At 33.3% G+C, this 15,834-nt stretch overlaps 1 protein-coding gene across 1 annotated transcript in view; it reads right to left on the bottom strand.

Moving 5' to 3' along the window:
- Window positions 1-9,400: 9,400 nt before the first annotated feature.
- Window positions 9,401-15,834, bottom strand: part of LOC149528284 (uncharacterized) — a 59,883-nt gene continuing 53,449 nt past the window's right edge. The window contains exon 3 of the mRNA XM_089811906.1: window positions 9,401-10,024. Coding sequence (XP_089668032.1) covers window positions 9,854-10,024 — 171 coding nt within the window. The 3' untranslated portion in view covers window positions 9,401-9,853. The remainder of the gene's footprint in view (window positions 10,025-15,834) is intronic.

Genomic DNA, 15,834 nt, shown 5'->3' with positions numbered 1-15,834 from the left:
AAACACAACACTTTTATTCCAATTAATCAATTGACCCAAGGCTAAGGAGTACAAATTAAGGGCTTGCTTGAGGTTCCTAGCTTCAACAACTTCATATTTACCCATAAAAGTAGTATCATCTACAAACTGACCATGAGAACAAGTAAGGGGATGAGAGGAAGGCTGAAGACCTTTAATAACTCCTTTTTGAACCAAGTCCCCTATATATCTCCCCAAATAGTCAGCCATAATAACAAAGAGAATGAGGGATAAGGGGTCGCCCTGTCTCAGACCTCTAGAAGGATTGAAAAAATGAGAACTTCCATTGACCAAGACAGCAATGGATGAAGTAGAGATCAATTGATAAATCGCTCCAACAACCTTATGATCAAAACCAAAAGCATGTAAAATTCTAGCAAGGAAGGCCCATTCAACTCTATCATATGCTTTCGCAATATCTACTTTCATAATAAACCCCTGATTATTAGAACAAGACAAAGAGTGAATATTCTCATGGGCTGCAATAACTAAATTAAGAATTTGTCTACCTGGGATGAAGCCATTTTGTTGATCAGCAATAAGAGAAGGAAGCACAAGGAGTAGCCTAGATGTAAGAACCTTAGAAATAATTTTGTAAAAAGAATTACACAGACTGATCGGTCTAAACTAGTCTGGAGAGTCAGCCCCAATCTTTTTGGGAATCAAACAAAGGAATGTGGAATTGATTTCCTTTAGCATTTGTTTTGCTCCAAAAAATTCCTTCACAGCATCACACACATCTTTTCCAACCAATTTCCATGACTTATGGAAAAAGAACATGGGAAAACCATTTGGACCAGGTGCTTTATCTCCTCCTAATGAACACACAGCTTTAAAGATTTCTTCTTCCTTGGGAATGGATTCTAACAATTTATTCTGCTCCTTCATAACTAAAGATACGATCACCTTTAAAAGCTCAACCTAGTGAAGAGGATTAATGTCAGGATCAGCAGTCATTAAAGAAGAGAAAAAGGAAACCATTTCTTCCATAATATTCTTATCCTCATAAATCCTCAAATCTCCCTTTTTTATGTATGAAATACAAGTTTTGGCTCTATGCTTCAAAGTAGAAAGATGGAAAAATCTTGTATTTTTATCTCCTTCATTCATCCATGTCAATCTGGATATTTGCTTCCAATAGATTTCTTCTTTAGTGATTATGTCATGATATTGGGCCAATTTTTCATTTTCCTTGATAACAAGTTCAGGAGTATATCCTTCCTTCTGTATGTTATCCTAAATGGTTTGAAGTTCTTCCTTTATACCTACTTTATTCTCAAAAATGTTATCAAAACTTCTTTTTTTCAAATTTTAACCATCTTTTTAACATTTCTAAGCTTGGAAGCAACTCTATAAAGAGTTGTACCTTCAACATCTATGTTCCACCATTCAACCAGTTTACTTTCAAACTATGGGTGCTGCATCCACATTTTCTCAAATCTAAAAGGGAAATTTTTCTTAATATTAATCTTTGTAGTAGTAAAGATCAGAGGGAAATGATGATCCAATTTTCTGAGAAGCTTCCAGCTTACAAGTGAACTCTTTAGTCCAATCAAGTGAGATAAGAGCTCTATCAAGACGAGCCTGAATACAATCAATTCCAATTCTCTTATTGCTCCATGTAAACTGAATTCCATGAAGATCCATATCCATTAAACCCTCCTTATTAATAAAATCCATGAGATCCAATTGACCTTCTAGCTGACTCACATTTCCACCCTTTTTTTCATGTTCATAAAGAGGAACATTAAAATCTCCCATAATGATACATTGCCCAAAATAGTCATTACTTTTTATACGTGAGAGAGTATCCCAAACCTTTTTCCTAAGGTTCTTTGTATTGGGAGCATACATATTAACAATATACCTTATTGTGATCAATACTAGTAATTTTAACCACCATTAGATGTGTACTAGCATTCAAAATAGTTCCTGAGTAATAATTCTTCTTCCATAACATCAAGGTTCCCCCTGAAGCTCCTTTTGAACTGTTGGCTTTTAAACAATAATCTTTGAAAGATTTAATTTGTTCAGCTTTCTCTTTTTCCATCTTTATTTTTTGCAAAAGAAGAAAATCCGGCTTCTGCTCTCTAACAAAATTCCTAACAACATCAAGTTTGTGCATGCTATTCAAACCCCTAATATTCCAAGTAATAATTTTCATTTCTAATTTTTAGGAGTAAAATCCAAAATAGTTGCTTGTCTACCATCAACAATATTCTGCATACTTTCCATTTCTTTGGTTTTCCTAGAGGATCTTCTTCCAGGTTTATCTGGAGTACCAACATTTGGTTTAATCTTATCTTGTTGGTCCACTTTATTGCTCCTTGTCTCCACTCCCTTGGGAGCTGTATTACTCTTCTTTTCAGCTTTTTTTCCTTTGATTCGGTTTATGTTTCGGATCCTTCCCTTCTTCCTTCATTTCTTCAAAATCAAGATCGTTCCTAAAGGGAACAATATCTTTACAATCAGGCATCTCCTGAGGCATTGAGTCTGGTTCCTGATTATCAGTCACATGGGTATTTTGGGATTCTCCCTTCTCCATCAAATTTCTAGAGTCAAACTGAATTTCCCCTTCCTCTAGAACATCCATCTCAACTAGACCTTTCCATCTTTCATCCTTCTTTTGATAAATAACCATTTGTTTCGTTAAATCCATCATATCATCTATATTCTGCTCAGGGATCACAAGATCCCTTTTTTTTTCAATATTCTCGCTTTCTTTTACAATTTTTTCATCTTGAGAAACCAACTCCAGTTTCCCTTGTTTCTCTTTGTAAGCAATTTTAGGTTTCCACACTTTCTTCTGAACTTTAGTCGTCTTCACTTCCTTTTCAATGTTTGGATGATTCTTACTTTTATAAGGACAGTTTTTGACCAAAAGGCCCTATTTTTCACTAGCATAGCAAGAATTTGGAAGATCTTCATAAACAATTTCCTGTATTCTTTTTCCTAACTTTGAGATTTATAAACAATTAGTCACATGTTATTAATGAATCAAATATTAATATTATACAAATGTTAATGTGAACCGAATATTGATTGATATGTTAAAGTTGAAAAAGATGATTTGTGAACGATATGCGGAGTCATGTCCATGAAGTGACATGTCTCCACATAATGTGAAGGTATGTACGTTCATGGACATATCCGCACACCTTCCTCAGATTCACATATTAATATCGTTGATCGAGATCATTGACGAATGCTAGAACACACACATTACATAGTCTTAACGTGTTCTCATCATCCTCGGCAGTATCATAAATATTAAGAGTATCGTCAATGTTTTGAATTACTATGCAGTAAGTACTTACATGGATTATCAGAGAGTTAATTAAAGTAATTTTACATTAGTAGAAATTTATTAGTTATCAATAAAATCCAACTACAATAAACCTTATTCAAATTTAACATGGTATTAGAGCTACGTTTGAGAAAAGATCAGATTAGTTTTTTTTTACATTAAGGAAATTATCATACTTCCCTTGAAAGATTATTGCATTTGACAAGATGGTGAATGGAATTAGAATCGAAGACAGACTTGAAGGTGCTTCAAATTTTGAAGCTTGGAAGTTATAGATGATGCTCACACTAAGAAAACATGAGTTAAAAATGATAGTTGAGAATGCAATTCCTAAACATAATGAGAAATATGAAAAGAATCAATGAGAAAAGAATAATATCAAAGCAATGGAATTATTGGTAGGCAGAGTGAAAGATCACATATTACCTATTATCATAAAGTTAGACTCAACATTTTCTATGTTCAAAGCCCTAGAAGACATGTTCAATATCAACAACACTAGCAAACTTCTTGCTCTTAAAAATCAACTCTCTCATATAAAGATGAATCAGGGACAAACCACCATCTCAAACTTTATGAGAATAACAAAATTAAGAAACCAACTATCCACAATTGGTCATACCTATGATAGTAAGGAATTAACAATGATATGGACCTAAATGGAATCCTTGTCTCATGAGAAACATTTATTCGAGGAATAAGTGCTCGATTCACACTTCCCAAATTTGACTGATTGAAAGCTAATTGCATTCAAGAAGAGACTAGATTAATAATTAGAGGGATTGGTATGGGATCCACAAAGAAGAAACTCATATTCTCACCACTAATCAGAAAAGGAAAGAAGGTAAGGATGCAAATGAAAAACAATCATTCAAGAAAAGGAAGGACTTATCCAAAATGCAATACTATAGATGTGACAAATACGGTCATCTTGCAATGAATTGTCTTGATAGAACCAAACTCCAAGCCTCATTCGCTAAACTTAGTAAAACACGCATGGATATGGATTCAAAGAAACTTGTATTTTACTCCAACCTATTTTGTCAAGTTTCAAACAATATTAACACGTGGGTGACAGACAATGGGGCTTCCTGACACATAATAGGCTTTAGAAAACATCTAGATTCCATAGAAGAAGATTATGATGACAAAGTAACTACTAAGGACAATATAAATTTTCTAGTAAGGGGAATTGGGAGATGCACTATCAATCTCAAATCAGGAATCTCACTTGAACTCACTGTATGAGTACTATATCTTGAAGAGCACACAATTGCTTAACGGAGGGGGGGAATCAATAAAATAACAATTTCCCAATTTAAATTTTTTTAACCAAACAATTACTTGAATTCCTTTCAATATTTAAATCAATAATTATGCACTTGAGCACGATGACCCAAGATTTACATAGAAACCTTATATGGGAGAAAACCACAGCAAATAAATATTTTTTATATAAACTTGATCTTTTACAATATTTTGTAGGCTCCAACCTACTAGAGGCTCCAACCCCTATGTTTATGAGCACCAACTCACTGGAAGCTCAAACTCCCACACTTTGTAGGCTCCGACCTACTGTAAGCACCTACTCTCATTGTTGTCTTTGTGAGCACCAACCCACTACACACAAATCACACCCTTCTCACTTAATTTTATTTTACCTCAAGTGAATCTTCACACACACACACACACACACACATAGTTTTATTTATTCAGCATCTCTTAAAGATATATACATTTTTTTTTTTCAATCTGATTTTCTTTTTTTAAAATTTTTAATGCTTCTCTAATTCTCTTGCATCTCTCTAGCTTTATTTATTCAACATATTTTTGACAGACATATATAGTTTTTTTATCTGATTTTGTTTTTTTATACGTCTCTAATTTTCTTGCATCATTATTCTTCTCTTTATGTGTATATATCAGATCTAGAAAATTTGAATGTATAATTCTTTATTTTCACTCTTTTTAATTTATTCTTCTTATATGTTGTAGTTTTTTTTTAAATGACATACTCCCTTTTTATATCTTAACCTTCAAAATGAAATAATGTTTCTTTTGCATATATACAAATCACACCCTTCACAATTTTAATTTCCTTAACCATATTCTTTTGTTTATAAAGATTTTCTAATGTCATTAACATGTAAAAGGCTTCTCATTTTTATTATATATTATTTGTTTGGTCTATGTCACCTCTTTGGTTAATTAACTAGAACCTTCCCACTCAATCATTGAGAAAGACCTCTTATTTATATATATTTTTAGTCCCTTTGTTCTCAACATATACTCTTCTGATTTTTCAATCCCATGTCACAATTACAATAGTGAAAATTAATCTAAAAGTGTACTAGAACTTGTTCGTTTCGATTTAAGTGGACCTATGCATGTTCCCTCCATAAAAGGATTCATTGAATTATATTATATCTATAGATGATTACTCTAGGAAGACTTTGATATACTTTCTGGAGAAGTTCTTACAAGGTTCAAAGAAAAGGCTCTAGTAAAAAACATATCAAGGAAGAAATCAAAACTCTAAGAACTCACAATGAAAGGGAAAACACTTCAAAAATATCTTTAAAAATGTGAAATACTAGTATTGAGAGGGCATTCGTTGTTCTTTACAATCCTCAACAAAATGGAGTTGTGGAACGAAAGAACAAAATTATTGTTGAATCTGCTAAATCCATAATGCATGATCCAGACCTAGAAACTCACCTTTAGGTTGAAGCTACTTGTATTGTCGTATATATCCAAAAGAGATGCACATACTCTTGTCTAGAAGGGGGAAAAACGCCAAAAGAAGCATTTACTAAAACTAAACCAAACATAAGTCACCTAAGAATATTTGGCTATCAAGCTTACATTCACGTTCCTAAAAGAAAATAACTAAATTAGAACTTTCGAGGAAGGGAATTCTTTTTGGGTATAGAGAAACTTCTAAAGCTTATCAAGTTTACATCCTTGGACCAAGACATATTGAATTAAGCAGAGATGTGATATTTGATGAAGATGTTGCATTTAAAAGATCCAAAGATGAAAAAGAAATAAATTATGAAGATCCTCAAAAGGATCCCTCTCTTGACATTGAAAGGGTTACTCCAGATATTTGTTATGCAAGTAGTTCATGTGTGAACCAAAGCACTTAAGCTTGATGGCAACTAATTACATCTTAAGGTATCTTTGTGGTACAAACAGATATGGTTTAAGATACAAATATGTAGATCTTAACTTGCATGGGTACACTAATTCAGACTAGGCTGAAAATTTTGTGTGTCAAAAAAGCACCTCAGGATATTTCGTCAATTTAGGATCAACTATGATATCCTAATTCAGTAGAAGGCAATCATCAGTAGCTTAGAGCCCCACAGAAGCAGAGGACATTGGAGCATCTATGGGAGCATGAGAAGTAACTTATTGCTGAGAAAACTTCTAGTTGAATTATTTGGAAAACCTCTATAGACCCTATCATCACCTATTGCTACAATTAGAGTTGCATAAACTCTCCCTAAACCCAATGTTTCATAACAAGTCCAAACACATTGAGATGCCATATCACTACATGTCAAGCTAAAATATGTTAGTACAGATAACAAGACAACAGGCATCCTAACCAAACCTCTTGTGAAAACAGGTGCAATACTCCAAAGGTAAACTTGCATCCTTCATTATTATACTAATAAAATACTTCCATTTTATCATTGGTTATTTCATGACTCCTTGAGCCATGTTTACACCATGAAGAAGTGATGACTTCTAAAATGATATTTGCTTGTATTTTGAGAAGTAATTGCAAGGTGATGATCTTACAAAAACTTAAAATCTTTTATCATTATGTGTATCACATGATTGATATCTAAGTAGATTAGAGTATAATGTATCTTGTAGATTTATATCAATTGAGAGATAGACGTGTCAAATAAATATCTATAATTTGTGGTATATAGATATATCATGGGGGATTAATATCCGTGAACAAACCATGATTATAAATTCCCTATGGTAAGTATCATTGAGTGATACGTGTGCACATACCTTATGGGCATCTTGAGTATTTGGTAAATATCATGATATTTGTAAGCCATTACTCCTAATACCATGAGATGATATCTTTATGGTGGGTATCTCCTAAACATGATATTTGTGAACAATCAATTGAACTTGATATTACATTAAGATAATATCTACTTGTGTTGATATACAAATTATCATTCCTAACTAAGAGGGATTGTTGATGATTTGTAGCTTCAATCAGATTAATTTTATGTGTGTGTGGGGGGGGGGCGAGAAATTATACTGGTGTGTATATCTGTGTGTTAGTCACATATTATTATTATTATTATTATTAAATTTTAACGAACCAAATATTAATATTATACAAAAGTTAAGGTGGACCCAATCACTGTCAAGCAATATATTAAAGTTGACAGTGACGATTTGTGAATGATATGTGGAGCCATGTCTACAAAGCGACATGTCTCTACGTAATGTGGAGGCATGTCCCTCTGTACATGTCCCAAAACCTTCCACAGAGCCACATATTAATATTGCTGACCGAGGCCGTTGAAGAATACTGCAACACATACATTACAGTCTTAACGTGTTCTCATCATCCACGACAGTATCATAAATAATAATAACAACGTACAGCCAAAAACTTACGTGGACTACGGGAGAGATAATTGAAGTAAATTTAATCAGAGATATACGAGCAGAAATTTATCAGTTATAAATTAAAATCCAAATACAAAAAATTTGATTCAAATTTAACAATAAGAACAATTTTTAAAAATCTCCTGAAGGTTACTGCTTAAATATAGGTTGGTTGGACAGTACCTAAAATAGAACGATATTGAATAGTACGGTTGCAACAAAATGGTGTGATTTGCCGTTATAATTTTTATAAACCAATAATATAAACACAGTTGTCCCGCTCTGAACTTTGTGGCAGCATAAACTCGTCTTAGTTTTATTGTATTTGGTTTCTTGCTTACAATGTCCTCTGCCGTCTCCCTGTCATGTTTGAATTTGATATTTGCAGTGATAGGCACAAGTGAAACGTTGACAACAAAAACACATACTAGGAGTAGAAATAATATGCAAGAAGACATGAATGACGTATGCAGAAGGATGTTACTAATTGGTAATGATTTCATAAAACATTTGAAATAAACTGCAGGTTAGAGTGACTCTTAATGGAAATATAATCGAGTTTCTCCATGTCAATGTTCTTTATTGTAATCTGGGATGCTTATGCAATCAACCTTGAGTTCAAGAAACTATCCCTCCCTAGTCATGTTCATCTCCATCTGAGCTAATTTCAAGTGTTGTTATATAATTTTTATAAACCAATAATATATACATAGTTGTCCCGTTGTGAACTTTGTGGCAGCATAAACTCGTCTTAGTTTTATTGTATTTGGTTTCTTGCTTACAATGTCCTCTGCCGTCTCCCTGTCATGTTTGAATTTGATATTTGCAGTGATAGGCACAAGTGAAACGTTGCAACAAAAACACATACCAGGAGTAGAAATAATATGCAAGAAGACATGAATGACATATGCAGAAGGATGTTACTACTTGGTAATGATTTCATAAAACATTTGAAATAAACTGCAGGCTAGAGTGACTCTTAATGGAAATATAATCTAGTTTCTCCATGTCAATGTTCTTTATTGTAAACTGGGATGCTTATGCAATCAACCTTGAGTTCAAGAAACTATCCTTCCCTAGCCATGCTCATCTCCATCTGAGCTAATTTCAAGTGTTGTTATATTCTTACAGAAGCAAGGGGCCTATATGCGAATAAATATATTGGCCGCCATCACAAATCTCCTCTAGAACAAAGTGATTTAGTAACAACCAGCCCCCAAAGAATAAACTCGTCAAAATTTGAATGGATTCCCCCTCGTTTTCTGCATTTTATGTTATCTTTGTGAATCTGGTGGTCAGATCTAAAATGTTATTCACAAATTCTATTATCATTTGTCTGCTAAAAAGCACCACATTCTCAGAATCTCAACATCAACCCTGAACACCCGTTTGACTGACAAATAATGAAAAAACCCATGACAGTAAAAATAAAGGATGAAATATGTATTATGGTATTGCATTTCCCACTCATATCTACATCACCAGGCTTGATACAGATATTGAATATACTCATTCCCACCAATTCAGATAGAAACAGATAAAAATTTATATCCATGAGGTGTGATTGCTTTGTTCAAAGGAGTCCGATATTGATTACTTCCCAGAACAGCATTCTTATAGCAAATTTCATATATTACAACAATAACAATTCCATCCATATTGCTTGTTGAGGGATTCCCTTACTGCACTACCTAAACATTTCTTCTTGCATAACAATAAGCAATGTCATTAAGGTTACATGATTAAAGTAAGGCATTAAATGTACCTTCCTTGTGTATATTAGAACCAAGATAAGAGATCCCACCACATGCTTTTCTCAACAAAGTCAAAGGAATATCCAGAACTTACCCAGCCACATTATAGAAAGGCACCATGTCAAGTGTGACGAGGACTCAAATGCTTCTGTATGAATGTCTGGGCATATAACGGGTATTTTTTCCAGACAAGCCCTTTCAGACATTTCCAGAATGAGAAATCAACTGATGTCCCATCCTTCCGAGTAAGAAATAAGCAGCGAGAATTCCTAAAATCTGTGTGATAGTCAACCTGCATCAAAAAGGTAGTGTTAAATTTTTTGACAAATTATATCTATTAATGTACGTATTCTTTTACATTAAAAGGAATAAATATAATTTATTTGTTCATTACAGATCTGATGTTTACTATCCAGTTTATCTTTCAGTTATCATATTCCAGGTTTTCCAAACCAGCAATATCTGAAAGTGTACTTACTATACTCAATAGAATAGAGGCATCAAAGAAATTAGATATTGAGAAACGTAAAAATTAAAATGAGTCAGAAAATTTCTTTGTTTAGTCATCTTAAAGACAGCTTGTGATCTCAAAGGAAACTGGATAAATTTGTATAACGTTAAACCTTTTCCAACATCTGCATATACTAAAATGCAAACCATCCAAAGTAAGGGCAAGTTTTAGTTAGCAATAACAAAGAATTTAGCTCCACAATCATTATATTATAATAAGAAACTATCAATCCAAACCAGAAAACTAAAATGAGTTCCATTTATGTTGCTTGTTCAGGGTTAAGTTTGGCAGGATCTTCAAATGTATGACCTAGGTAGGGTACCAGCTGGGTATGACCATTATTTACATATATATAGCCAATTTTTAAAAAATAATCCATCCCATGGAAGTGGATTGGGATCCTACTTTTACTTCACACGCAGTCCAATGGATAAAAATGCTATGTTAATGGATACACCTGCAGACTGGCCAGTCCAGTCCAATCCACCTTTGACTTTGCCTTATAAAAAAAATCATGAAAATGGTTTGCCCTGTGAAGGTCTATAGTTTTGAAGGTCTTCAGTTGGACTTCACAGTCAGGGCTCTACCTTTTGACCCCAACCCGTATGACAATAGCAAACATGCCAAGAGCATTGTCCTTGACCTCACTAGGCGCTGCCCCTCAATCCTGCTAGGGGCACTGCCACCTGACCCTACTAGGGGCATCACTCTCAAAGACCCACAAAATTATCGGATATGAAACCATAGCAAATTGATATTGATGCTTCCACTTTCCAACATGTTACACTTGGGAGTCTAAATGCGAGCACAGTTTTAGAGTAAATGGTCACTGGTAATGGCACTGGTTGTGGTTATTCAAATGTTCCTACATTATCTAATGTCAATAATGATGTTGATGTCCATTAATTGATGATTCACAAAATCCTTATATAAAGGCTTTTACATGATTTTTGTGCAGACAAACCCAAAATGAACCCAGCCCCCAAAACATTCTTGCTGGACCCATGAACCCAAACAAAGATCCATACCAAAACCACTAACATAGAAAAAATACAGATATGGGATTTAAATTAATTTTTTCCTTAAAGTTTAAAATAGGTGCTCCACAATATAGCTGTAAATTTTTAATTGGTATTGGAGTGCTGAAAGTTTCCAGCACCAACCAAGGGACTTCTATGTAGCAGTTTGCAAGTTATTTTTCTTTTAAATTTTACTTTCCAATATAATTTAGTTATAGTTTCTCATCCAAAAAATTTCCTTTTCAATTTGAAGACTTTTATCAGAGACAATTTAAAAATTCATTTGGCTCCTGCATTGAAATGGGCTACTAATTTTCCTCAACAACACTAGTTTAGAAATTTTGGCAAGCCACCAGCTCTATGAGACCATAGCCTAAGATTCTATTTGACAAATTAATAATGACTGACATACATAGAAAATGATAAGTATTTCATTAGTTTAGTTTCCTTGCGTTTAGGTGTTCCTTTGTTTTGTTTAGCTCTGTGGGATCCCAGTTTGTCAGAAGGGTGTTATTTCAACCAGGGTTGAAAGATTCAGACTTGGCAATATCTCGGCTGGCCCAAAAAAATTGGAAAACTCCGAATCGCCAAAAACCCGGCAAAAAATTTGGCAAAAAATTGTCACTTTTATCGAATATTTGAAAATATTTAATTATCTAAAATATTCTTAAAAACACACACATACCACCAAATTTGTAGAGCATATACTGATTTGAGATATCCACCATATATTATTCACAGTTTTGAGTTAAATGCATAGCTGTTAGTTTTAACTATGATCCTCCACAGTTACGATAGGCTACAACTGCTTTATCCCCTTTCAATTTACCTTGACGCAACTTCCAGTCAAATTAACTTTTTTTTTCACTTATGGATATTGAACATTTTCTTTTAGTTTTCTTTTATCTAAGGGTGGAAATGTTTATGAATTACATTTGATGTCTTTTCACTATTATATGTCAACAACAAATATCAATGCAAATTTCTTTTCTCAGTTTAACTGTTCTCCTAAATTTTTACTCTAATAAATTGGCTTTATCCAGGAATACTTGGTAGTCTCAAATTTTCCCAATGTTAAATTAAATAATAAAAACCTTGCAAAATGATTTTATATTTTTAAATGTTAATCCCTCAGTTTCATTTACCAGGTGCAGATGTATGTGGGCATTTATTAGTTCAGTAAAAAATGTTCTTCAAATGCATGAAATGAACTTTAAACAATTGTAAAATGCAGGCACAATATTTGTCTGTTGTTTGGGGGCAATATAATCAAGTTTTCAACATACATATGGTTGTTGTCTAAAAGTGAAAATGGTGTTTTAAGGCCTTGAAGGTGATCGCTGAGAGAGGCATAATGCATCGCAGGTCAGAATACTGTCTAAGAATACCTTGTGTCGAATGATAATGTCATTTGAGAATGGCACCCGACATTTTTGTCTCCAAAAAACAACACCAAAAATGAGGTTTAAAAAATTTGATTTTCGTCGCTTTATTAACTACAAAACCCTAAAATGAATTGTTCTGCATATGTTACTTTTATCACCAATTTAAACTCTAATATATTGCAATTTTTTCTGATAATATCAGGGTGCAAAAATGAAAAAATTGATGCCAATATTAACAGTGAATATATCGTCTTCAAGTTTGACTCGTAATATATTGCACTACAGGAGCTATTATTATGATATTTTCAACTATGATTTCAACATGCTTAGGTACAATGTAATATCCCTTACCGGATATTTTACTAAAAAACCCTTGATGTAAATGTGCAGATTTAAAACCGAACAGAAAACCAATATCCGATATAAATTCCAGAACTTAAATCGATTTGTAACCAGCAGATTTGCATACAAGAAAACTCAGAAAAGATTGTTTTATTCCTCCAATATTCAGAAGTACATATTTAAGCCAGCAATTAATACAAATAGTTGCCAAATAACGTTACTGTGTTATACATCAGCAATACAATAACACGCAATAATCCAAAAATTCCAATCTTATAAACAGAAATAACAGTCAGATTGGCAATATAGATAAAACCTGTAAGAAGGCTAAGTTTGCGTCCAACCTCCAAAAGTTTCTTCAAGGGTTTGCGTCCTCGAAGAGATAACCAATAACTGTTTCCAGCTCCCAGATTAATATTTGTTTTAAATATTATTGTTGTCTCCAAAATCTGCACCCTGAAATTTGCTTTAAGTCCTAAAACTTGCAGCGATTTTGGAGAAACATGGGATCAACCAAAAGTTGTGGGTAACTTATAACTTGGCTGAACCTCCGGATCCTAGGCCGGTTCCTGTATAATATATCTTATACCTTACTTATACTTAAAGGAAATGTGAAAAAACTTTCAGATGGAAAAGGGTAAAAGGATGACTTAAAACTCGAAAAAACTTAAAGAAGTAAGGTGATACACCAAAATTGATAACACAGATTACTGCTATACTTGAGACACAATGAAAGATTTGACAAGACATTCACAAGAAACCCTTTTTTTTTTTTTTTTTTTTTGAAGATCTGCTGATTCATATCAATGATTTAAGAGAAGGTCTATAATTTGAAAATATACGAAAGGAAAATTGATTCACAATCGAATATATCAATTACGAAAACACAACTCAAAACCTATGAACAGCTATTTCGAATAAAGAAGATACAAGATAAGACATCATTCAGACAGGTCTATTATGAAAAACACAATTTGAATAATATCCATCACCTCCACGCATACAACTTAATCTGTTAACTCCAAATTTGATCCCAAGGAAAAACTTTTATTTCAATCAAAAGCCTCAAAAACAGTACATCTGCATATGGATCAGAAAAAAACCAGACAAAAATTGCTAAAGGATGGGAATCACATGAGCACTTCTTCTCCAAATCTGAACCCCTTCCTCAAAAGTAAGAGGAGTATATATCAACAATACAACTGCCTCCAAGCAAAAAGCTGGGTCGAAATAATGAGTTAACTCATTATTAAGCACCTCTGAGAAGTCCAAAAACATGCTCAAAATATCCCGAACTGAAGTTCCACCAACCATGCATAAGAAAAGTGTAAAAAAGTCCCCCAAACTGCCAATAATCACTCCATAATATACTCTGAAACCTTCCCTCTGAACTGTGGCCTCTAAAAATAAGAACTGCAGTTGTTTCCTTGAAATTTGGCATTTTAAAAAAAATATACCAACTTCCCTTTCTTAACTCCATTTATTTGCATGATTTTTAATTATTCTTAATTGCATGAATACTTATTATTTTAATAATTGATTTATAAGATATCAATTATAAAATAATAATTATAATCATTTTAATTCTTATGCAATAAAAAAAAAATATGCAAATAAATGGCACCTTTTCTATTTACTTGCATTACTTTAATATTAAAAAATTGCATTTTAAAAAAAATAAATCATTTATCAGCTTTAAGTTGATTAAATCAACTAAAGCATAATAAAGTTTTTTATAAATACGCATGCAATCTTTTAACAAAGCTAAGGCATTATGCTTTATGTGACAAGTATATGCAAAAAATAAAAATAAAAATCAACTCTCCTCATATGTGGCCGGACCCGAAAGTTTATCAAATTTGATTGAGGAAGTGATAAGAAGGAAGCAAAGGGTTTCAATTTTATCATTTCGAAGGCATCTGTCTTTGATGTTTTGGAGTTGAAACACGTCAACAGGGTTATAGAAAACCCTAAACGCCTGCATTTTCTGTGATTTCCTTTTTGCTGGAGGCTCCATTTTCCTTCACCCTGCTCGTTGCTGATCTCTGCCATGGTATATCAGTGAATGCTGGTATGAAATTCATGAGTTTTTTGACTGCCGACTGGGAGTTTATTGCTTCTTGGACGCCATAAAGTTTAGACTTATGGTTAAAAACGCATGGCTTTTACAACAAGCCGACTGGTGTCTACCATTTGATTTGCCTTTGTTCTCCATGCTGTTAAAACTGACCAGATTTCGAGAGCGAACTGAAATGGCGTTTCCTTCTACAAAAAACGTGGGTATTTTTTTTTTAAGGCCGACTGGTTGTTTTAGCCATTGTTTTTCCTTAAACTATATTTGTCATTCTGCTCTTGTGGACTTCATTTGCGAGCTTGCTGACCATGTGGGTTTTAGAACTAGAAGAATATTTTTTTTAAAAAAACCCTAGATCTGTTGTTTCTTATGAGATCTTCTGCTTGTTTTGTCTTTTTCTTTTTTTAAAACACTCTTTCCACCTTCTACTTCTGCAGGAAGCTATTATGTTTTAAAAATACTGCATCTACTTCAGATCTGTGCCATATATTTTTTTTTAAAAGGATTTTCTGCTGTATGCTAATTTCCATTATTTGCAAGAAACCCGTATATGATTGTGATATTATAGAAATTGGGCACTATTCATGGTATTCTTTGTGATGATTTCCTGCTGTTGGAAATGACTGTGATACTCTATTTACGTTAAACTCCATGCTAGGTTGCTGTATGAACTGATATATCACAAAGCTTATGAGGGTTTTCTTTCAACTGTCAAACCAGATTTTCTTTATCAGCTCCTACTTTCATTGCTGAAAGTTGTATATAGCCACC

Source organism: Cupressus sempervirens, chromosome 11 (assembly GCF_028749045.1).
Source record: "Cupressus sempervirens isolate cs-2001-9-10 chromosome 11, ASM2874904v1, whole genome shotgun sequence".
Taxonomy (NCBI): domain Eukaryota; kingdom Viridiplantae; phylum Streptophyta; class Pinopsida; order Cupressales; family Cupressaceae; genus Cupressus; species Cupressus sempervirens.
This window is presented reverse-complemented; position numbering and strand designations above follow the sequence as displayed.